The sequence below is a fragment of the Dermacentor albipictus genome, chromosome 6, assembly GCF_038994185.2.
Source record: "Dermacentor albipictus isolate Rhodes 1998 colony chromosome 6, USDA_Dalb.pri_finalv2, whole genome shotgun sequence".
Taxonomy (NCBI): domain Eukaryota; kingdom Metazoa; phylum Arthropoda; class Arachnida; order Ixodida; family Ixodidae; genus Dermacentor; species Dermacentor albipictus.
Window position 1 is genome coordinate 5,773,074 of NC_091826.1, and position 25,927 is coordinate 5,799,000.

The following is a 25,927-nucleotide window of genomic DNA, read 5'->3' on the forward strand; positions in this document are numbered from 1 at the left end:
AAGATTAGCTGATCGTGCTGTGACCTCGAAGCTCCCCGATGGCTCGCAAACATTTGCAGGCCTTATGAAGAACCAGCGCGACCTCTTCGCGGGGGAGCTGCTTCCCCGGAGCTTCCACGCCGGCGAGGACCGCTGCAGCGACCCGTCAAAGGGGCAGTTCTGTTTCAGGGCAGGTGAGTGGCACGTTTACGTTGACGCTCTGGAGAGGGTTATATGTCGCATACCTATGGTGTTTGATTGCATACGACCTGAAACTGTACATTTAGCCTGTGGGGCCTTGGAGGGAATCCAGCGCAGAGGAGAGACATCGGTACCATACGAAACCTTGGAGGACGCTTAACCTTCGCCTTTAACAAGGGTGGAACGCGTTATCGGGCCCCGTTTGCATCGCCTTCTCGTTCGCTCGCTATGGTCTCGAGTCACATGACTACGTAATCACTACGAGCGCACGCTGCGGCGCTTTGTGTCCTCGCGCTGACGTCGTGGCTCCACCGAGCAGCCTCCGCGAGTAGTGGAAGCATTCCGCTACTGCCCCAATGTCACGATCACAGGCCGTCCTTCACTCACGGCATGGTTGAGCTGAAGTGTCCACCGAGGAGCGAAACGGTTATTTCGGCTTTCCTTTCCATCAAAATCGAATTTTTATGCGATACAAACGATTGTTCAAGTGCAATGAACTATCACAATCGCCATTAATTTCGCATAATTACCTCACTCATAATTAGGAAAATCGTAGTTACTCATGTACGCATCAGTACATGTCTCTGACACACTTCATTAAGTTAAAGACACCAACCGACTCATAAGGTCACCCGAGTATCCGCGCCTAGCGTCCGCGACCATTAAGACAGACCTCAAACGACAGCTGAAAAAGCGGTTTGAGTTTGAGTTGCCACGTAACAGAATTGCCATTTCTCGTATATTCAAAATCGCAGTCCGACGCTATCATGCATGTAGGTTGTGTGTAAGTCGTACTTTACGTGTTTTCCGACGCATTTTCCTCGGAGAAGTTCAATTAGTTCAGCAAAGCCTATGCACCACGCAGGAGGCATGCCTGGTTCGGGATGATTTTTTTCTCCAACGGAGAACGACAGCGACAACGGACTTCCTGGGACACGGGGCCCTTATAGCGCCAGCCTTGAAATCAGATTTATTCTGACTGCGTCAGCCGGTCGCCGAAGCGCGCCGGTCCACCGTCGGGCGAGCGTCTCTGCCGGACAATGCCTTGACCGCGGCAGCCGCTACGGGCCGTTTCGGAAAACGTGAAGCATGCGCGTTAAGAGAAGTCGCGTTATTTGCATGAATGAAACTGAAGAAAGCTGCGCATCAGGACAATGAAGGCCGTCGCGTGAGAAACTTGCTGCTTGCCTTTGCAGCTATACCGATATTCGTTGAGATGAACGTCCTATAAGAGAGCAAGCTTGAGCGCACGAGAGAGAAAGGTCCAACATTTACTGCGCGTAACAGTACTGGTACTGTGGCCGAGCGGCAGTGTCTCTTTGATGTTTCGAACCTGTACTGCGGTAAATGTAAAACACCGTGCTGGAGGGCTCCGAGTTATTTTGGCTTCTAGGGGGGCTCCTCCTCAATGTGCCCCTGTGCATAGCTGTGCGAGTTGTTGCGTTCCAGTTCCGCTTAAATGTGGCGCAGTTCTGTGCATGAGAAAACGGTAAACAAAGTGCGTTTACGAAAAGTAATGATTCCAGACGAATGACGTTCACTATTTGGACCGCGTTTCAACAGCCTGCAAACCTTATAACACAAGTTTAGGAAAGCTGATTTTCATTGGGCCTTTTTACTGCTCGACAGATTCCGTAATGTGCTTCGCCCCATTTGCGTACGAGTGCGCCGCGTTCCTTCTTTGCAGGCGACGAGCGCGTCAACGAGCACCCAGGCCTGACGGCCATGCACACAGTGTTTCTGCGCCAGCACAACCGCATTGCGCGTCTGCTGGGTCTGTTCAACTTCCGGCTGGGTGATGAGGAGCTCTTCCAGAGGACCAAGTGAGACACTCGCTTTTTTCGCAAGTACGGCGACGCACGCCGACAGCTGCGGTTGTGAGCTGGCCTTATCGTTCCACACAGCAGCGCGAAAGTCTGTCCATACGTCTTAGCCGTGGCTGTTCACAATTGCTCGAACGAAATCCTACCGGCAATTGACAGAAATTCCGAAGGCTTGCGCGCACGGATTCTGACAGCCGAGGCCATCACGGAAGTCAAAATTTGCGCATGTGCCAGGCGTACGCAACGTGGTATTATCTAGCATACTTTAGAGGAGCCTTCAGGAAACCCAAGGGGCAACAGGGGCACAAAAAAAATTTGACCGGACTGGCTCGCCGAGGGTCTGTAATATTGGCTGTCTGCTATCGGGCACCGCCGTGCGCCATTCGGCTCCCCGCAGGTCCGACCTGCAGTAGCTGCAGTGCGCCGTTGCCATCCCTGCCGCCGACCCCGTGGGTGAGCCGCCCGATCCATTTCAGGTGGTGCTCTCGGGAGGCTGCTGGATATTATTCTGACTTTCGCGTGCTTCATGTTCTCATAGGACCAAATCACACTAGGGACAATGCAGGGCGGTCAGACCTAGGGGGCGCTAGGCACAAGCAGAACGGAAACTGCGCCGCCCTGCCGGCCTGCAGGCGAAATAGCCACTGCCCTGTCTTAAAGTTTGGTAATGCCGGAACATCTTACCTCTCGGGTTCACCGGTATGCCGATCAATTGCCGACATGGTCTGTCTCAGGAATGGGGTGACCTATTACTGCCGTAAGTATTTGTGTAATTTTCGCGTATATTTGCTCATCATTTGTGTTTATCTTGGGCAGTGATTCCAATTATTCAGAACGTATACCGCGTAAATGTAGCCGTGAAGCTGATTCTGAGAGATTATTCATTGGTCAGACGAAGGCAACCTGCACGCATTGTTCCTACTGAAACCTGCATACAGATTGGTTGTCCCACATAACTTGAGCCAAAGTTTTTAAAATGAAAGACACTCCTGGCGTGAGTTGAACCGAATGCATAATGTTGGCACTGGCCTAGAGTTACTCAGGCTATTTTTTATTTTCCCCTTACCTAACTGATTAGTTATGTTTAATTAATCAACCTTTTAAGTATTGGCTGTGACCCCAACAGTGATACGCAAAGTTGTTGGGCACCTTTAGAAACCTCTCAATAAATTGTTTCCAACACGATATATCTCACGTGGCCCTTTCTTCCACGTTTCAAAGAAAGCCTGCGAAATATGACAAAATACCACGTGACTATACCACGCTTGCGCACTGTTATTGTGCTGCTCTCCCTCTCTCTCTCTCTCTCTCTCTCTCTCTCTCTCTCTCTCTATATATATATATATATATATATATATATATATATATATATATATATATATATATATATATATATATATATATATATATATATATATATATATATATATATATATATATATATATATTGTAGACAAAGAGGAATTCTCCAGGCTACCGTTCAAACATAACGAACTTGACCGGTGCTCCAAGGTAAACAGAAAAAAGTATTTCATTTCAGCACTTTCGACCGGTGGACCGATCTTCATCAGGGCTTACAAGAAAATGGCAGTTCGGCGCTGATAGTGACGACACCGGACCGAGTGCCCGGTCGTTCTCAGATACATCAAACCGAACGGGGCAGTTGTGATCGGCTTTCCCTCCGCGCTTTGGCAGATTTACAGCGGCCTTATCGGCAACGATGCCGGGCAAGAGGAAGTCGGAGCCCCATCATGTAGGGCAAGGAGGTCAGTGAGAAAAAAAAAGGAAAGAGAAGAAAAGAAAAAGATGAAAAAGAAAGAAAATAAGAAGAAAACACACAGGAGGAGGGGGGCATAAGTCGGAGAGTGGAGAGTCGGAGAGCAGCGGAAGGCTAGGTTCCCGCTGAGGCTAAGTTGCCGTATGCTGATATGCTCATGCACCGCTTCATCCAGCCTTCGGATAACCCCTGGGCGTCTCCATTAGTTCTTGTGAGGAAGGATGGATCGATTTGATCCTGTGTCTATTACTTTCATCTTAACAAAATAACTCATAAAAATGTTTACCCTCTACCGAGAATTGTCGATGTCGTTTGTCTCCAAAGAACATAGTTCTTCTGTCAACTTACGCAGTGGCTATAGTCCCCATGAACCAACATAAGACGGCCTTTGTAACATCAGATGGCCTATACAAATCTCACGTCGTCTTTCGAGCTTGCAACGTCCCCGAAACATTTCAGCGCATGATGGACAACCTTTGCCTTGTCTAAAGTGCAAAACGTGCCTCTGATGCTTAGATGAGGTGGCTATTTCTTTCGCCCGATTTTCCCACTCATCTCTGAAGGCTCGAGGCAGTGTTAATGGGTGCCTAGCTGACGCCGAGCTCCTTCGATTATTTATCGCGTAAGTCGGCATCAGGCCGTGCGTGGAAAGCGATGTATACGAATAACTAGTGCTTTAAAGAACGAGAAAAAAGGGGATTAACCGAGCGGCCCGTTTTTTTTATTAGCCATATCATAAGAAGCCAACAAACACTGACACCAAGGGCAACATAGGGGAAATTACTTTTGCTTAATAAATGAAATAAAGAAACGATAAAAAAATGGAAATGAAAGTGCATGAAAAACAACTTGCCGTAGGTGGGTGACGATTCCCCAACCTTCGCATTTCGCGTACTATGCCACTTGAGCTACCGCGGCGCCGTTTCCCCATCCACTTTCTTGGGAACTTATGTTTTACATTCACGTATTTATCCACAGCTTGCGTGGATATATGTTTTTTATTTTATTTTTATTTATTTACATCATACTGCAGGCTGTGTGGCTCAAGCAGGAGGGGCAGGGTAACACATCAAAATACACGTACAAAAGGCACAATAGAAAAAAATATGAAATTCAAGAAATAAACAATATAACACGAAACAGCGATGTTAGTTAGGAAATACTAATAATATGAGTTTGAATTGATTCAGGGCAGTTCAGATGATGGATAGGGATGAGGTTCCATTCTTCCATAGTTCGAGGAAAGAATGAAAATTTAAAGAGATTTGTCATGGCAACGTAAGGGGAGAGAGTGAGGGGGTGGGAATGACGGGTTTTCCTGGATGCAGAAAGAGTTATGTATGGACTAGGATATAAAGAAAATTTACGGTTTATTAAGGAGTAAAGGAACTTCAGGCGTATTATTTTTCGCCTCGTCTGCGGTGTATATATATATATATATATATATATATATATATATATATATATATATATATATATATATCCACGCAAGCTGTGCACGGTTTCCTATCAGAACGAAAGAAGCAACGGTGGGAAATTTTCTGAGCCCGGTTTCCAACCTACACCGGGAGAGAAAAAGCGGGTGGACAGAGTAGAAAGAAGAAAGGGGTAAGCTCAACAGCGCTCTGGTGGGTTTCTGTGCGTATAACGGCCGGGTTGGCAAATTCAGCGAAACAGTCCCGACTTTTGAGTCGGAACGATCCCCACTCAAAAGCGCGCTACTTCATGGACACTTCTGTCAGTTGCTGATGACGCCTGTTTGACCCGAAAAAGATTAAAATTTGCGCTCATTTTTAAAGACCTGGGGTAAGATTTTTTTTTTTTCATTTCGGTCACCAGCTGATTGCGAGGAGCGTTATTCTGTTCTAGAGAAGACTGCAGAAACGTAACGCTCTATGGACTGCTACGGAGGGCACAATTCTTAAATGCAGAGCAAGGACGCTAAACATTCTATTGCAGTCCAGTGAACCTTTAGTAGCAAGCTAGTGCAGCGTGCGTGTGAGAGGCGAATAAGGAAGCATTGTGCGCGCGGCTGCAGGCGGATCGTGGAGTGCCAGTTTCAGCACATCGTGTACTCGGAGTGGCTGCCCATCGTCGTGGGGCCGCAGACGATGACTCGCTTCGGACTGGCGCCCCGGTCCAGCGGCTCCACCACGTACAATGACAGCGTGGACGCGACCATGCTGAACGAGTTCGCCGCCGCCGCATTCCGCCTGGGGCACACGCTCATCGACGGAACCTTCGCCGCGTGAGAGCCGCTCGCGCAGCGCTGGCGCCGCCGGCGTGGCACAGCCGTCAGCAGTGCGACGCTGCGGTCGTGCGCGTCGCGCCGGCAACCGACGCTGGGAGTCGCGTGATGACATTGAAAGAAGCGCGGCATGAGCGAGTTGGCATCTTTCGTGTCACCAATGTCCCCTTTAAAAGCACTCCTTTTACTTTATGGGGGGGGGGGGGGGATATGGCGTGGCTGCGGCTATTGCTGCTTGGCCGGCTGGTATGTCTCCTTTACATCAGCGTGGCCCATAGTTCTCGAAAAGCTGCATCTTCCAGTCGTCTAACATTTGCTGAAAACATAGACACGTGTACATGAAAACGACAAGTCGTATTTCGAATTAGAGCGCCTTTTATTTTTATACGCTTATATAGTTAACACATCGAAGCACGCAAACTATCGTAGCATGTGACTGAAATCCTAAATAAATAATATTTAGTGCGCTTAAATCAAGAGAAATTTCGGAGAAAATACACAAATAAGGAGCACAGCGTCGATAAGAAGTGAAGTGCGAACTGGTAATATTACTGTAGCTAGTATTTAAACAGGCAATAATACGAATTACTCTCATTACATTTTAAAACCGATGCAGTGAGACCATTTATCCTAATGCACCTGTTCAAAGACCGTCCTCCAGGCACTTAATTACAGCCTTCAGACCTGCAAAAGTTGACGCGCTTAATTTCTGCAGATCAATAAGTTCCGCTTACTAGCAGCAAGAAAACCGAACTGCGAAGCGCGCACTGCACTTAGCCGAGGGCCATGAGTAAAGACACCTCACCGTCAGGCGAGCCCGAATCGATCATCCTTATCCAGCCGTGACCTTCCAAATGGTTGCGGTTGAAATGCGTGTGAAATTTCCCTTCTGTACTTACAGCAAATACCTGCTGGGCGGAACCACCTTCGAACTGCAGGACAACTATTTCTTCCCGTTCGAGTTCTACGACGGCTTCCTCGAGCCAGTCCTGCGGGGCCTCATGCAGCAGCGCGCGCAGGCATTCGACAGGTGAGCATGCTCTCGGGATCGCGGACCGCCTGCACTCGACCGAGAGAAGTGGCTGAGCAGCACACGGGAGGGGCGCTTGCGGCGCTGCTGCGCGCTCCCTACGCGCACTCTTGGAAGGCCGCGTACACGACTGCACGCAGCTAAGCAAGTCGAAAGCAGTTTATTTACCTTGAGCACCCGGAGGCGCTTTAGAGGTTTGCACCCAGATTCTCGAAGCGCAAAAAGCAACGTACGTGGTTTTTCAGCAGCCGAGCTAACGAGAGGAATTTAGCGCCAGTGTGCGGCGGCTGGTAATTCCAGTCATTTGATGCATATAAAATAAAGTGTAGTTGATAAAATAATTTAAGAAAAACCTGTTGAATGGGTGTATAAACACTGCTTACTTGACTTGCGGGGCAAGATTAGCTTTCATGCCTGGAGGGTGTTCAGGACGCAGACGTTTCGCACGGTGAGCGTGTGTGGTCACGTACACTGAACGCTCTCGACAAGCGCTCGGTCGTAAACGCATTAGTTCGTCTTTCGTGCCCATTGCGCTGTGACAAGTTGGGGAAGGTGTTGCGTCGTGGTTTCTATCAGTCAGTGATTGGCACCAGGCTGTCGTGGTTCGGTGCGTGGCACGATGCACTGCATTCGAAGCAGACAATTTTTGTTTCTAGGATTGCAATATCTTAAACCTCGAAGAGTCCTCATTTACGTATGACTGGACTGACTAGAGCGCAACTACTCAAGCTGAGGGTTGGCTGCATGGACGTGCGAGAACGTTTATACAGACAAGGATGTGTGTCCAATCCATCGTGTACGTCTTGCGGCTGCTGCGAGACACTTCAGGATCTTATATTGGAATGTCCCGCTTTCAGTGCGCAGCTCATGTCGCTATAGTGAGAGACTATCATCTCCTTGGCCTGCGGTGTACGACACTCGACGAATGTACATGTCCCAGTGGTTGTACGTCTCGAAGTGATCAGGCTCATCGCGTTCTACCTACATTTCCCGAGTTAACTAACTTAAGTTCACGTTTATAGCGTCAATACTATTTCTTCCATTTACCATTCTGTAGTTGCGTCACCTTCAGTGACCGGCCCTACTGTGTGGGATGTGTACTGTGTGTTCTACTTTATTACTTTAGATTTGTCCTGTTGCTCTTTCTTTCCTCTTTTCTCCCCTCCGCCCTATCTTCAATATCGTTGTTGCTGTCCCCTCCCTTCTGAAGAGTAGGCAGGCGTTGTGCCTCTTCCGGTGACAGTTGCCAGCCTGCTCCTCGCTTTCCCTTTCCTGTTAAATGTATATATGTTTTCAAAACAAATAACAATAATAATGACTGCAGGATTATAAACTATCAGCTCGTTTTTCCGCTGTCCTTGACCATGTTCATCGCTCAAGTAGTATTTCAAAAAAATCAATTTCCAACGGAAAGCAGTCATTTCAGCCTGTATGGTATAGTGCTGTTACAAAATAGTTGATGCTAATATTTATTTATTTATTTATTTATTTATTTATTTATTTATTTATTTATTTATTTATTTATTCAAAAGAACCTTACAGGCCCTATGGAAGGGCATAAAGTAAGGGGGGCACATTAAACAGTAAAAGGTATAAAAAGTACAAATTTCCAATAGGAACAGTGCTATCAAAAGATTACCATGTTACACAATATTGAAGGCACTAGGAATACAAAGCAATATATGAAGGCACACGAACACTTGTTACTGTTAACAGACCAAAGGAATACCGTTTATGAAAATGATATGCAACATGGCAAAAATGCACGATAACATACACTAGATTGGTCACTCGTGAACGGTATTAGATGGGAAAAGCATGAGTAACTGAGAGCGGAACGTGTCGGGATTAGATATGGAGGCTATGTTATCAGGGAGGTCATTCCAGAGACGGATGGCACGTGGTAGTGCCGATGAATTAAATGCATTTGTTTTACCGTATATGCGCATGAAACTGAACTGATTATGTAATCTGCGTGAAAAAGAGTGGGGACGCTAATAGTGACGCCATTGGAAGATAACGTGTCAGTAACCGCTAGAGGTAATAACGGAAATGAAGACTTAGACTCATCATCAAGTGGCGAGCAATGGAGAGATGTACTCGAAGATAATAGTGGCAGCGGGCAGCGATAGAAAGCGTCGGCATCTTGATGCTTTTTCCCAGACTTGTAGACAACGTCAAAATCGTACTCTTGCAAGCGGACCACCCAGCGACCAAGGCGTCCAGACATATTTTTGATTGACGACAACCAGCATAAGGCGTGGTGGTCGGTTATTACCATGAAGTGGCGTCCGTAAAGGTATGGTCGAAATTTTTGTATCGCCCAAACTACAGCGACATATTCCTGCTCTGTGATCGAGTAGTTCTTATCGGCAGCCTTTTATGCGCGGCTGGCGTAGGCAATAACTCTCTCTCGTGAGGTGTTATCACGCTGTAGAAGGACAGCACCGATTCCATGGCCACTAGCGTCGGTGTGCAAACAAGTTGGTGCGTTCTCATCGAAGTGACAAAGGACAGGGTCGGTGGTTAATGTTTGCTTGAGGGCTTGAAAAGAAAGTTCGCAGGCGTCTGTCCAAGGGAAAGCAGTGCCCGACCTGAGCAACTTGTGCAACGGCGACGCCACGGCCGCAAAATGACTGATGAAGGGGCGGAAGTAGGATGCCAGGCCCAAGGAACTTCTTGTTTTTTTATTTTCAGCGCGAGGGAAGCGAAGCACGACAGCAGCCTTGTCGGGATCTGGTCGAACGCCATGTTTGCTGATTAGGTGGCCCAACACTTTGATGTTCTTTTTGGCAAAATGGCATTTCTTTGTGTTGTGCTGGAGTCCAGCGTTGGAAATGCGTGTGAAAACTTCGTCCAAACGCTCAACGTGCTGACGAAAAGTTGTAGAAGCAATAACGATGTCATCTAAATAGCACAGACAGGCCTTCCACTTAAGGCCACGTAAAACGGTGTCGGTCATGCGTTCAAATGTTGCAGGAGCAATACATAAACCGAAGGGCATGACGTTGAACTCTTAAAGTCTGTCTGGTGTTGCAAATGCTGTTTTGTCCTTGTCCGCCTCGTGCAAGATTTGCCAGTACCCAGATCGGAAGTATTAACTAGAGAAATATTCTGCACCCTGCAAGGAGTCAATGGCATCGTCGATTCTTGACATCGGATATACGTCTTTGCGCGTGATCTTATTAATGGCTCGATAATCGACGCAAAATCGTACGGAGCCGTCTTTCTTGCGAACCAGCACAACAGGAGACGACCAAGAACTGGATGATGGTCGTATGATCTCTTTTGAGTATGTCATCAACGTTATCCGCAATGATTTTCCGTTCCGCGGAAGACACGCGATACGGGCGGCGGCGTACAATCGAACTGCCTTCGCAATAGAACTGCTTGTTGGCCTAGTTGGTGCTTGCAAGAAGATATGTTCTTTGCCGCAATTGAACACACACAAAAGGAAAAAACATAAAGACAAGACGGGCGGCACTTCCAACTGGTTTAATTTGGGCTGTGACCCATGAATATATATACACATACACGCACGCGCTGGCTGTTCATGGATCTATGTTACCAGTGGTCAAACAATCTAGTTTCCGGTTTATAGAGCCCGATAGGTGTATCGCTAATGCAATTTGTACCTTTCTTTTTTATATAGTAAGCTTGTGCAAACCACGGTTTTCTAAGATTAGGATTCTTGGCAGAAGTAGATTTCAAACAGCACGTGAGCTGATGGAAGCTTACTGTATAAAAAAGAAAGGTACAAATTTCATTAGCGATACATCTATCGCGCTCTATAAATCGGAAACTAGATTGTTTGACCGTTGGGTAACGTAGATCTGTGAACAGCCAGCGCATGCGTGTATGTGTATATATATTCACGGGTCACAGCCCAAATTAAATCAGTTGTAAGTGCCGCCCATGTTGCCTTTACGTGTCTTCCTTTTGTGTGTGTTCAATTGCGGCAAAAAACATGAACTGCCTTCGGTTTCGATGCGATGTACTGCGACGGAAGTGCGCCCCAGAAGGTTGGAGTGAACGTCAAATAAGGCGCTGTGTTCTTGCAGGAGTGCCAAAAGGTCTTCTTTCTGCGCAGCAGCCAGATCAGGATTTATCGCGGCCGCTAAAGCAGCGGCAGCAGTATGATCATCAGTTGTGCTATACAGAGGGGGTGATTCGGTGTGAAGCGGTACCAGCGAAAGAGGTTCGGTCTCAGTAAAGCAAGTCACAGTAGTGTCCTGGGTGAGCACAACTGGCGAAGAAGTAGGGTTACGAAGAGCGACGAACGCTCCACCGTCCTGAAACCACACCAGGCTAAGAGTAAGGCTAAGCCCACCAGCAATGCAGTAACCGCTCGGCGCAAGGAACACATCACCATTAAGAATAGTGTCGGAAGTCAGTGTGAGAATATGCTCATTGCCCGCGGGAATGAAACAGTCGGTAGTCGGGACGAAACGTAGGCTATGAGCATCGACAGCGGACGAAGATTCAGTGTCCGTCATATGGATAGTTCGCCGACGGCAAGAGATGAAAGCTGAGGCGGAGGACAGGAAGTCCCATCCCAAAATCGTCGCGTAGGTACACGAAGACAGCACGACAAACAATGTGGTGAAGGATGCCATCAATGAAAGCACGCGCTGCGCAAACACCGGAGCGCTGAACAAGAATTGCATTAGCACAACGAAGGGGAGGGCCATTATACGGTGTCTTCACTTTTCGCAATCGAGAACGCAAGTCATTACTAATAACGGAAAGGGATGCACCTGTGTCAACCAAGGCTTCAGTTCGGACACTTCCATCAAACACCAGAAGTACATTTGACGGGCGCATCGGAGGAGTTTCAGGTTGTCCAAAGGATGCATCTTTCCCTCCTGAAGCTGCACCATTTAGTTTTCCGGGTTTCCGGGTGGTGATCAGAGTACGAAGTAGCCGGTCGAAGAGGGGTACACGAGCGCCGCATCGGTGATGGGGAGCCACGACGCGGGAAACGCAATGAACTGGCAGCGTTCTGCGGAGGTGGGGAACGTCGAGGATAATAATTGTAGTAAGAACGCCGACGTTGTGGTACCGGGCCAGAAAACTCATCCCTTTCAAACCCGTCATAGCCACGTCTTCCATCTTGCTGATGGCGTCGGCAAAACCTTGAAATGTGGCCATGGATGCCACAGTAGTAGCAAGCCGGTCGAGGTGGGCTCCATGCGTTGTAAGACGGAAGAGGTTGTGGTCTTGTAGTGATAGGATTCAGGTACACGTGCGGTGCAGGTGCCTGTTGTGGTGGCTGCTGGGAGGATGACACTATAGAGGCAACCTGAGCGTAAGTTGGCGGAGGGATAGGGTGCGAGCTCGGGACTTGCGGGCAGGTCACGGCAACTATCTCTTCCCTTACGATATGGCGTAGGCCGCCACCAGGAGGCGTCAGATGGGCCTCAGGAGGGTTTGACGAAGAATGGGCGTGCAGTTCCTCACGGATGATGGAGCGAATCAAGGTACGTAGCTCGCTGTCGTTGGAAGCCTTGAAATCAGAGGTGTCAAGGTGTAAGCGGAGCATATGAAGCTCATCGAGACGCATGTACTAATGGTGTCTGCGACGGTAGTGGGATTCAGCACTATTAGAGGATTGAATGCCACAGTCCCAATACCCTTGAGCAGGTGGCGTACACGGTCACTCTTTGCCATCGAGGTGTTCACGCGGCGGCAGAGGGCGAGGACGTCCTCTATGTACGAAGTGTAGGACTCGCCCGAGTGCTGAACACGCTCAGCAAGCTTCTTCTTGGCGATATCGGAGCGAACAGACGAGTTCACAAAAATCTGGCGTAGGTGGTGTTTAAAGGTGCTCCAGTTGACGAATCGAGCTCATGATTGTAAAACCATGTTTTCGCAACGCCGGTTAGGTAGAAGGCAACGTGAGCAAGTTTTGCTGATTCGTTCCAGTGGTCACTCAAGGTTCTTTGGTTTGGTTTTGGTTCCAAAGTCACTCACGCGCTCGTATAGCTCCAACCAGTCTTCAACGTCGCGATCTGAAAGCCCAGCAAACACCGCTGGATGCTTCTGAGGGGTGGGGACTGTCCAAGAAGCGGTTCTCGCAGGAGCAGGCAAGGTGCACGTCGTGGTATTGGTTTGCTGGTCTTGCGGCATGGTTGAGTGCAATTGGTAGAGGCGGCGACCCGAGCGGAGCTCCAGGGATGTAGCGTAGGCGAAGCTGGAGAGCGACCGGGAGCGAGAGGACGAAGAAACAGGACTGCACACTCCACCACTTGTTGGATGATGATGATGATGATGATGATGATGATGATGATGATGATGATGATGATGATGATGATGATGATGATGATGATGATGTCCTTGATGAGTTTGGCGCTTACCCACTCGCGGGGATTGGCCAAGAGTCGGGCTGACTGCTTATGTGTTCAGAGAATGGAGGTAAACATCTATAATTTTGTTGCATGAATTTAGGCGAGGGAAAATCGAAATGGTTCAGTAGACTGTCATGCTATGAAGAGGAAAAAATAATTATCTATAATATATAAATGAGGCAATAGAGGAGGAATGAAAAGAATAATACGCTCATAAGGCGAAGCACACATACCTGTGTGAGTGCTCAAGCACAGACGCTCCGAAAGACAGTAGTACCGGAGTGTTCAATGGCAGGCCAAGCTGTCGCACTGTAATTTCTAATGTCATTTTCCTCATGGAGGAGAAACGCCGGCATACCCGTAAGTAGTGCTCAATCGTCTCTAATGCATTACAAAAATGGCACAATGGGGATATTGTCAGACCAGATCGGCGCATCTAAAAATTTAGAGATGGGACTCGACAACGTAGTCTCGTTAATGTAACTTCCGTTTGTCTTGTTTCGCAATAACTTACTGCTCCAAGGGAATTGTAAGTGGTGCAGTTCCAAGGATGATTTAAGGTTTGATTGCGATGTTAAAAGGATGTATCTTCTGAACCTGGCGGCCGTGATAAAACCCATCGTTGGAAGAAGGGGAAGTACTGGGCCGCTGATAGAAGCCTTGGCCAAGCTATCTGCCACCTCATTCATAAATATGCCTTTGTGCCCAGGTACCCATATTAATCGTAAACTTCTCAAATGACTTGGAGCCAGTGAGTACAAAGTTTTCCATATGTGTGACTCGCCGGGAGCAGTAAGTGAGGTGCACAGTGACAAAGAATCTGTGATTATTACCGCCGTTGACCTGGAAAATTGTAACTTTCTTAAAGCTAGGACAACAGCTAGGAATTCCGCTAGGTATATTGGAGTGAAGTCGGGAAGCCGAATTCAAAAAGACCAGTCCAATGATGATGAAAAAATTCCAACTCCTGCCTTTTCTTCACTCTGCGAAGCATCCGTTGCTATAATTACGTTAGTATGGAGATGATTCAAGTGATCCTGGTGTAAGCCGTTACGAATATGCGAGGGAAGCTGCTTTGCATTATTTGGCTATAGGTCATCATAAATAATAACTAGTGAATTTGAGATGCTGTTTTCCCTGATTATATCATTTATATTTACGTCCAATGGATTCAATAACGACTGCGATACAATGACTTGTGGCGTGTGAAACCGTGGCCATCTGACTCCAAAAAAATGGACTCGTTGTTTGATGGAGATGGACTGGGATCTTCTTAGTGGGGATTCATAGAGCCTTATAAATGTTTGAACGGTAAGTATTTTAAATCTCATTTCAAGGGAAGGTAATCGTGCTTCCTTGTAGAGCACAGCGTTGGCTACAAACTTTGGTAGCCCCAGACACACGCGAAGCGCTTCCCGTTCCAGCAAAACTAGTGGGCGTAGCTTGTAAGCCGCGGCGCCGGAGAATAACACAGAGCCGAACTCTAGTATAGGTCGAATATACATGCGGTAAATCATTATGAGTGCGTCTCTGCGCATGCCCCATCGATAATTACTTATCCTTCGTAATATCCCCATTGCACGAGAAGCTTTTGAAGATATATGTTCAATAGGCTGACGCCAATCAAGATTTCCATCATAAATAATTCCAAGGTACTTGACCTTTTCCACTTGTGGGATAGTGGAATGACGGTATGAAAAGGATATAGTAACTGGGTCTTGTAGGGGAAAGACAAGAACGACACTCTTATTTACATTAAGGGACAAGCGAATACTGTCCAGCCATGCTTCCAGCTCACATAAGTATTTCTGTAAGCATTCGTACAGTGACTGAATATCACTTGCTGATGCAAAAAACGCTATATCATCAGCGTAAACGTACGTGCTTACATTTTGATGATAAGGAATGGAGCTGAGTAGGATGTTAAACAACAGCGGGGACAAAACTGCGCATTGAGGAACCCCGCGTGTTTGTCTGAATTTTCCCGATCAAATTCCGCTTTGTGCACAGTAAAACTCCCTGCCCTGCAAGAACTCTGCAGTCCACGTCACGAAGTAGTCTGGCAATCCAATATACTCCCTGCCCTGCAAGAACTCTGCAGTCCACGTCACGAAGTAGTCTGGCAATCCAATATCCTGCATCCTCTTTATTAATAAAGGGTATTCCACACTATCGTATGCTTTAGAAATGTCTAATGTGACTATGGCAGCATATTGTTTTTGGTAACGAGCCAACTGAATTCGGCTTTCTAGATCGATATGTGCGCACCAAATGGACATCCCTGGTCTAAATCCAATTTGGCAGGGGCTCAATAATTCTCTTGTGGTCACAAACTAATTACCGCGTTTATTACCTTTCTATTATTTTACGAAATTTGATATTAGAGAATTAGGCCGAATATTGTCTAGGACATACCCTTTGGTTTGGTCTTTCAGCAGAGGAATCACCTTCGCAATTCTCCGCACAGGAGGGAACCATGCATATTGTACTGAGTAATTTATGGTATCTAACAAGCCGTTAGGAAGCGACTTCAAAGAGAAGTTTAATCATCTTTGTAGTGACTCCATAGGGACCTGGGGCTGCAGCTGGTAAACAGGAAACGGCTTGGGACAATTCTGCCATGGAAAACTCTTCGAAATCTTCTGAAGTGCCCTGTCCGTGAGGAGAGAAGGGAATAGAGGTAGCGAAGCGGGTCTCTAACCCTCACGCGATTACATTTAGAGAGTTAGCTTTCTCGCTTGTGGTTAAAACTACCGACTCCCAGTTCAAGGGGCGTGGAATCATTTTTTGCGATCTTAAAAACCGAAATAATGCATGCTTATTATTTGCTTTTGAAAGAAATTCGAAATGTCGGACATTGTAATCGTATTTTGCCTTACACACCGTTCTTTTAAATGTTCCAGCAATAAATTTATAGTTTCTCCAGTTTTTCGGAGATTGGTTATACATGAGTTGTTTCCATGCAGCCTTGCGTCGCTTGTAGTCCCGCGAGCAATCGTCATTCCACCAATTTGTAGAAGCAGTGTTTTTGCATGCCTTTAACTGGAACTCTGATCTTTTGCGCGAAGTATCGATGATTGAGCAAATATCTTCAGCTTTCAATGGAGAATTTTCCATTGATTTGAAAATGGTCCGCAAGCAATTTTTAAACGTACGGTAATCCACAAAAGAGTGGATTCGAGCCTCCACGGTGGACTGCGGACCTACCACTTCAAACACAACAGGAAAATGATCGCTGGTCGTCCCGACATTCACCGTTTCCCATGCGGATGTGGGAATACCTGGACCTACAAATGTAAGATCCAGCACGGATCTAAACAGTGCGCGAAGAAACGTAACTGATCCCGAATTTCGACATGAAAAGTTATTTGTGATTGCCCAGTCCCATAGACGCTTTCCGCACAGGTCTGTCCTGGATCCCCATGATACATGATGAGAGTTGAAGTCACCTGCCAAAATTATATCTTTACCGCATTTTTCCATAACCGAGTCTAGTGGGTGTGTATCCTGCACACACGGGGGAAAGTATATATTGACTAACGAGAAAGGCCTACTGCCAGGGAGAGTAATTTCTACTGCTAGAATTTCACATTCTGGAGACATCAGCTGGAATGATATATTTGCCCTGTGGCAAAACTTGCTTGAGACCATAATTAACAGTCCCTCACCTCTAGATGGGCGATCTAGGCGAAAGGACCTAAAGTTGCGCAGAGAAAATTGCTTTTCAGGGGCTAACCAGGTTTCTTGCAGTAAAGTTACATCTGGAGAAATTTGAGAAAATAGAACGTTTAAATCAGTAGAAGCAGCGAATACTGATCTGCAGTTCCACTGCAACACCCTCATCTACCTTCCAGTGATGAGAGCACCGCAGAGCTCACAGCCTCCTCCAATATATTACCTTTCGGGTTGACTTCATGGAGGATTTTCTTGGATTCAGCAACTGAGTGTGAAGTGGTAGCCTCATGGGGAGAACATCTCCTTTTATGTGCACTCAAGTCAATTTCCATGTTTGAGGTATCTTGATAATCAGGGTTGTCTGGGCTATTAGTTGCCTTGGTTGAGGAACCTGGGACAGTCCTGACTTGCTCTATATGGATTGCGGACGCAATTGCCCCATTTTCCTGTGAGTGGGTTAAACAAGCATTCATGTCAGAGCATGATGGCAGGGCAGTAACACTCGGTAATTATTTTTCTAACTTTGAGGACACCAGTCCATTGAAGCATTCCGTGACGCTTTCTACTATGCGCTCCATAATTTTAGCGATAGACTTTTCAATAGCTTGTGCGATTACCTCTGACAGGCTTCCATCAACGACAATTTGGGTTCGTGCTGTCACACTCGCATAAACATGGGTTCTTTCCTTTACCGCCGCAATTGCCTCTTGGCGTGAGCAGCGCCTATTGTCCATAACCTCCATTATTTGTACTTGAGTTCTAGCAGGGCAGTTTGAGCAATCAGCTTTGTGGGCGCCACCGCAGAGGCACCAAGAGTCCGACTCGGCCGAGAAATTACTAGCGGAATGGCTACCGCCGCAGACGCAACAACGACGGCTGGATTTGCAACCACCCATGCTGTGACCATAGCGCCAACAATTTCGACAAGTAATGTATGCGAGGCAAGCGGGTCCACTCTGAATATTAGGGGCCAGACTTTTATCTCAGTAGGGCAAGACGTACCTGCAAACGTGGCAATTACTGACTCAGTAGGGACACATGTATTGTCCACCATTCTGTTGCACCGGTAAACAGCAATTACTCCAGCCGCGGAGAGCTTTTCTAGGGTCTCTGTCGGACTTAAGGAGGAGTGTACACCACGAACTATTCCCTTAGTGCAGGCAAGATGCGGGGGAATGAAGGCACTCACTTGCAAGTCGTACACACATGCCTGGTCTGGCGAACGGCGAACAATCCCACCTCTGCCAAACTGTCGCACATCAGTGATGTGCAAGTAGTGATGTGTTGCCGCCTTAAGTTCCGCCTGCACTGCCTTCGGGTTGTTGAGCCGGATGGCTCCTCCATGCAGAGGCACCAGTGCCACAGGAATGCTGCTCACCCCACTACGAAAGAAAGCTTCAAGAGGCATTTGATCAGGTGGTAGCGAGGCCGACCAGGGCGGAGATCGCCCCGTGCCGTCCCCTGGAGAATTTTTAGACATTTATGGCACTATCTCCGTATCAGACAATGTAAATTTATCTTAAAACCCTGCTTGGTATCATCTACAAAGCTGGACTAAATCCGCCCGACACTTAGCCAAAACCACGAAAGCTCACTGTTGCGATCCGAATGGTCAGGTATGCTGCTGGCTGTTGCTACCATGACGCCGAAATGCCTCCTCGGAAACGTAAAGGACAAGCCGAAGGAGAAGAGCTTCGCTTCCGTTTCTTCTTGCCCAGGCGAGCATAGGCAAGGTATAGGCGTCCAGTCTCTTGTTGTTTTTGTTGTTGTAGCCTTTGATGCGTGTGGCTCCTACCCACGATGGGGGATTGGCCAAGAAATGGGTGGATTATTCGAAGTAGCAGAAACTTGATGTGGGTGAGTTGGTTATGCATACTTGATGAAATGAGCGCTACGAAGACGCGGACGAAAGAACAACATGTACGACAGACAAGGCGCTACTTCCAACTAAATGTTTCTTGAAGAAACAGAACTTTAAATAGATGCAACCAAGAATGGCCCATCGTGACATCACGACCTCCCTATCTCTTCAGAAAAGCTATCTCTTTTTCAGTAAGCGTCACTGAAGGGCAACTAATGCACGTGCCCTCGGCCTTAGCAATGTAAAAGGCTTCCAATATCTCCCGTTCTAGTCTATCTCTAGACCATGCCAGAAACCTGGTGTCGCGAAGATACGGACGGCAATTGTGACGTTTACAGTGTTCCGCCAGATGGCCCCCCGCATTGTTATTTACGGCCCAATTGTGCTCACGCGCCCTTTCATTAAAACACCGTCCCGTTTGACCGATATAAACCTGTTGGCAACTTAGGGGTATCTCGTATACGACGTTACTTTTGGGTCCTGTGCAACGAAAGCAAGGATCAGGTTGTAGGCGGCCGGGAATTCACCCAGTCCAAGAGGATTGCCAAACAAGTGACCGAATTCCTTTGGCAAAGGTCAAGAATAGGCCTTACAAAGCGAAGTCGGCGAAACATTCAGCCAACTAAAGTGACACTACTCGGTGATGTTGTGCTCCCAGACGACGTTAGGGTTCTACTTCAAGAAGGAACGAAATACAGCTTTGAGCCACCGTCCAAGAAGCACCAGCTGCTCGCTACGGCCCCGCGAATAGGAAACTGCGCTGGCGAGGCGGAGCGGGATCGAGCCACCAGTGACGCAGTGGATACCCTTCTTCGGACCGTGCATTCGAAAACCACCCCTAACCCACCCTTCAAGAAGTTAACGGGCTTCCTACGGCAAAATGACCTCGTCGCAGTATAGGCGGACAAGGAGGATGGCTTCGTCATCCTTTCCAAGGGCGCCTACGGAGAGAGGGCCATCAGCGCGATTGAGAAGATTTTCAAGACCGTGGATTTCAACCACAAAAAGCAAAAAGCCAAAGCAATCAAGTTGCTTGATAACTTCAACCTGGAAGCTCTTCGGAAGGCGACGAACCGGGCTGAGGTAGGCGTCTTGGAAGTATTTTTCTCCGGCAAGACCCACAAACCTGACTGCCCCTTTAGGGCTATTGTTTCTGAGAAGAAGACATGGGCTCGGTGGCTGCGCCACGACACTGTCGTCTAACCCACTGGTTTTCGCCATGCAGATGATCGCCGCTGCCCTTTCGCACGTGCTACTGCCCGCACTGGCAGTTGCTTGTTCACGGACCCCCTCGGAGCATGCGCCATTTTGTGACCGGTTTTTGGATCAGCGAGGCGTCGCACATGACTGCGCTTTTCCGGTCACCTACGTACTGCCAGCGCAGCGATGGATGCTCAATTCATCGTGGGTTCCTGCATCGACATCGACGCTCTCCAGCTCGTCCACTATAAAAGACAGCTTACCGCTCCGGCCGCTCTGTGGGCTCGGTGGCTGCGCCACGACACTGTCGTCTAACCCACTGGTTTTCGCCATGCAGATGATCGCCGCTGCCCTTTCGCACGTGCTACTGCCCGCACTGGCAGTTGCTTGTTCACGGACCCCCTCGGAGCATGCGCCATTTTGTGACCGGTTTTTGGATCAGCGAGGCGTCGCACATGACTGCGCTTTTCCGGTCACCTACGTACTGCCAGCGCAGCGATGGATGCTCAATTCATCGTGGGTTCCTGCATCGACATCGACGCTCTCCAGCTCGTCCACTATAAAAGACAGCTTACCGCTCCGGCCGCTCTGTGGGCTCGGTGGCTGCGCCACGACACTGTCGTCTAACCCACTGGTTTTCGCCATGCAGGTTGGTACAAGGCACAGCCTTTTTGCTAAGAGGTGTAGCGACTATTGTCTGGTGCAGTTTCCGAGCCCCCATTGCTGCCTTGCTCTTATGGGTGAATGTGTGGAAGTGATTCGCCGCTTACTAATACTCTCTGGCGACGTTGAAACTAACCCGGGACCCGACACGAATGTTGTGTTGAAAGAATTGCAGAAGATTTCAGCCAGTCAGAATACACTAATCAGTGAAGTTCAAGGTTTAAAAAATCAGATTTTAAATACTGATAAGATTCTAATGGACCTTAACAAACGAATGACCGAACTGGAACATCATTACCAGGCCATGATTCCACTTCAAAATGAATTAGAAGCCCTCAAATATGCCGCTGCTCAAACTTCCAGCGTGATATCCGGCCTCGAAAATCGCCTAGACGATGCAGACAACCGGTCCCGAAGGAATAATCTAATTTTCTATGGCCTTCCTGATACTAATCCTAAAGAAACCTTTGCACAATCAGAAAAGTTGATCATTGATGAAATCACGGATATCATGAAGGTAAACCTTGAGTCCAAAGACATTGAACGTGCTCATCGCCTTGGACGCTTTTCACCTAACCGGCACCGTCCCATCATTATCAAATTCGCGTCATATAAAATAAAAGAATCTGTCCTGTCTAACGGCCGCAAGCTGAAAGGCACAAATTATAGCGTGAGCGAAGATTTTTCACCCGCAGTTCGGAACGCCCGAAAACATCTTATCGCCTACGCCAAAAGTCAGTCTATGCCTTTTTCCATGCGTTTCAAAACGCTCGTTATTGGTTCCCAGCGCTATGAATATGACGACTTGACAAAATCAGTTAAAAATATTCAGTAGCAATCACTGCGCAAAAATCATGCACTTAATAACCGCCCTTCCGCCGCTAAGAAAAACCTTTCCTTATCTATCGTTTACACTAATGCCCGCAGTTACATTCCCAAACGTGACGCAATATCAAATCTCGTGACGTCATCTAACAGCAACTTACTAGTTATAACGGAAACGTGGCTCACAAGTGAAATTAGGGACGATGAAGTAGTCCAAGACTTACCAAACTTCGATGTTTATCGCTGCGACCGTCAAGGGGCACGCGGGGGGGGCGTTCTTATTGCCTGTAGTCGTGAATTATCCTGTACACCAATTATTACTTCCTCGAACTTAGAAATACTATGGCTTCTTATTCGTTCTTCCCCTCGATATGTCCTTCTAGGTGTGTGCTACAGGCCACCTACCAGTAATCCAAACTTCTCATCAGAACTTAACAGTACTTTATGCCAGATTACAGTTAGCCATCCTAACGCTCATATCCTTCTGTTCGGTGATTTCAACTTTCCCATTATTGATTGGAATAACCTAACTTCCACAATAAATAACACTGAGGCGAAGGATTTCATCGATGTTTGTTTGAATTTTAACTTAACACAGCTTATCTCGGAGCCGACACGTGTAACGCGCGACTGCGCAAACATTTTGGACCTTATACTTACTGACCATCCAGACTTATTATCATCGGTTACCTACCTTCGTCCTATCAGCGACCATAGTGTAATTCATGCCACATTTGACTTTGCCCCAACACCCCGTGTTTTTTCCAGCAAAACTATCAACCTGTATGAAAAAGCAAATTTTGAAGCCATAAATGAAGAATTATGCACTTTTTTTGCCGTCTTTGAAACCTCATTCAATGAACGATCTGTTCAAGACAACTGGGAACTGTTTACAAATAAACTGAATGAACTAGCTAGCAAGTATATTCCGAAACTAACATTCCGCGCGAATCATCAGAATCCCTGGTTCAATAACAAATTAAAAAGGTTGGAAAATAAGAAAAAAAGACTTTTTCGTAGTGCCAAGTTTAAACCAAGCCCAACTTCATGGGATAAATATTACGCCGCTGAGAGTGAATACTTACGTGCTGTCCGCAATGCCAAATGGTCCTTTTTCAATAATGACTTACCTAAAATGTTAACAGACAACCCCAAGAAATTTTGGAGAGTTATTAACCCAAGTAACACACGCACTGTAACTCTTGTTGATGATATGGGTGAAATCGTGCCTGAAACTGAGTGCGCACTTATATTTAACAACGCATTTTCGTCAGTATTTTCTAATGATAATAACGTGCCATTGACTAATGTCCCCTGCAACATAGTTTCTAGCATGCCGAGCGTGGTGTTTTATCCTGATGGTGTTTTGCGCATAATTGAAAACCTTAAACTTTCATCCTCAGTAGGTATAGATGGTATAAACTCTAAACTACTAAAAAATACAAAATATATTTCTTCATCATTTTTGTGTCTTATATTCTCGCAGTCACTTTCTACAGGTTCCATGCCTCACGACTGGAAGGTGGGGAAGGTCATTCCCATCTACAAGTCTGGTAATAAGAACACACCGCTAAATTATCGACCCATCTCTCTAACTAGTCTCCCTTGCAAAACCATAGAACACGTCATCTACTCCCTGATCATAAATCATTTGGACGCGAATCAATTTTTTCATTCGGCACAGCATGGGTTCCGCAAGGGTTTTTCTACCGAAACGCAACTAGCTCTATTTCTACACGACTTACATGTAAACCTTGACTCTAACCAACAAACTGACGCTATTTTCCTGGACTATGAAAAGGCCTTTGACAAAGTTTCTCACCGCCACTTACTACTAAAGCTTTCTTCTTTGAACTTACACAGTGACGTACTCAAATGGCTCGAAGCATTCCTAACTGATCGCTACCAATTCGTTTCTGTAAATAACAAATCATCCACTCTTCTCCCTGTAACTTCTGGAGTCCCTCAGGGATCAGTTCTCGGTCCTCTTCTTTTTTTAATTTATATTAACGATTTACCCCAACACGTGTCTTGTAAGATACGAATTTTCGCCGATGACTGCGTGATTTACCATCCAGTTTCTAATGCTACTGACGAAAACACCTTACAACAAAGTCTTAACAACGTGCAGTCTTGGAGTGAAAATTGGCTGATGACTCTTAATCCCAACAAATGTAAACATATGTCTTTTACCCGTCGCCGTAACCCTTTCCTGTCCTCTTATACTATAGTAAACGTTCCCTTAGAATCAGTAGAATCATTTAAGTACTTGGGCGTCACACTTTCTCGTGATCTCAGTTGGGGTACGCATATTTCCAACATACTTTCATCAGCTAACAGAACTTTTGGCTTCATGAGACGACACTTGCGTGACGCCCCGCAGAACGTAAAACTACTAGCTTTCAAATCCCTTATCAGACCGAAAGTCGAATACGCATCACCCATCTGGAATCCATATCAAGTCTATCTAGTTAACGAGCTCGAGTCCTTTCAAAACCGCGTCGTCAGATACATCCATTCCTCATACTCATACGACGTAAGCGTATCATCCTTAAAAGCAAAATCTGATCTACAGCCCCTTGCACGTCGCCGTGCTACTGCTAGCCTTTGTCTCTTTCATAAGTTTTTTTACAGTACCTTATTTCACGAGCCATATATCACACCACCCGCACGCATATCTCTACGAACTGGGCACCCATTACAAGTCTTACGCCCACGCTCCCACACAACTACATTTTCCTCGTCTTTTTTTTCCCGCACAGCATCAGATTGGAACGCCCTTCCCCACCACGTAGCTGCAATCACTTGCCCGGCATCGTTTCTGGAAAATGTGTCCTTGTTGGCTAATCATTAACTTGCTTTCTCACGTGTTATTATTTCTGTTGTTTTGCACTTGCGAAAATGTAGCTTCAATGTACAATTTTTTCTGTATACCTGTGTTTATATTTGTATATTAATCTGTACCCACCCCTTATGTAATACCCCTAGCAAAGGGGTCTTTAAGGAAATAAAACTGAACTGAACTGAACTGAACTGAATGGCAGATGGAAGTAGGGCACTACCTGAAGCGCCATTTATGCCAGTTACCCCTAGATGACCCTTTCCTTGTGCGGAGCTCTAGAGAAGTCGTGCTTACTTTAGAACAAGGAACTTGGAGCAATGTGTACGCGTTTTCACTGGACGTTGAAGACCTGTATTATGCGATTCCTCATGACGGAGTGCTCAGTGCCGTTTGGAACAAAATCGAAGACTTTGGTGAAGTTAGGTTCAGTTGTGCAACCGGAGTGAATAGTGGCCAGTTTTTAGAACTGTTAAGCTTTTACGTTCATTCCACTGACATTAGTTTCAAAAACCAACACTGTGTACAACGCAAGGGCATTTGTATTGGTTCGTCGCTCGCTCCCATTCTTTCAGACACCTTTCTCAGCGCCTTTGACAAGTGTGTAAACAACATTCTGAATCAATCATGTGCTCCCTCTATAATGAGGTATGTCGATGACTACCTCGTGGTTGTTAACGACGTTCCAGGTTCTAGGCTAGATGACACTGTAGAATCGATAATTAACACATTTAGGACTGCATCGGATGCTCTAAACTTCACGTGCGAAAGGTCTTGTGATAACAGCATTCGCTTTCTGGACCTCAATTTCACTCTGATGAACACGCATGTCTGTTTCGAACACCAGCCCAGGTTGAACAAGCAGCTAATGTCATACGACACTGCGCATTCCAAGCTAGTAAAACGAGGGGTTGCAATGACTTGTCTGAAAGAAGCGCTAAACAAATCTTGCAACCACAAAATAGAAATCAGTTTCAATAACCAAGTTTCAAGGCTACGCCTAGCCAGTTTCCCTTCACTACTGATCTCTAGCGTTTGCGACAAGCTTCTTCAAAAGATCAAACAGGCAAGAGAGGGTACTAACACAAAAAAGCCATTTGATAGGAAGAGATTACACGTGATTCCCTATTGGCACAGGGTATCCCACAACCTCAAGAAGGTGGCACAAAGGCGCAGCATCAATCTTCTCTTCAGTGCACCATGTAAGCTGGCCAAGATATGCCCTATGATGACAAAAGCAAAACCCGAACCATGCTCTAAGAAACATGCAGCGCAGTACACTGCTTGCAAAAGTAATGTCGTATACGAGATACCCCTAAGTTGCCAACAGGTTTATATCGGTCAACCGGGACGGTGTTTTAATGAAAGGGCGCGTGAGCACAATTGGGCCGTAAATAACAATGCGGGGGGCCATCTGGCGAAATACTGTAAACGTCACAATTGCCGTCCGTATCTTCGC

At 46.8% G+C, this 25,927-nt stretch overlaps 1 protein-coding gene across 2 annotated transcripts in view; it reads left to right on the plus strand.

The window, feature by feature from the left end:
* The window catches only part of LOC135921791 (chorion peroxidase-like), a 118,872-nt gene that overhangs the window by 66,877 nt on the left and 26,068 nt on the right, over positions 1 to 25,927 (plus strand). For both annotated transcript variants that reach the window (XM_065456103.2, XM_070539823.1), the window contains exons 8-11: positions 60 to 173; positions 1,868 to 2,003; positions 5,819 to 6,028; positions 6,930 to 7,058. In XM_065456103.2, coding sequence (XP_065312175.2) covers positions 60 to 173; positions 1,868 to 2,003; positions 5,819 to 6,028; positions 6,930 to 7,058 — 589 coding nt within the window. The remainder of the gene's footprint in view (positions 1 to 59; positions 174 to 1,867; positions 2,004 to 5,818; positions 6,029 to 6,929; positions 7,059 to 25,927) is intronic.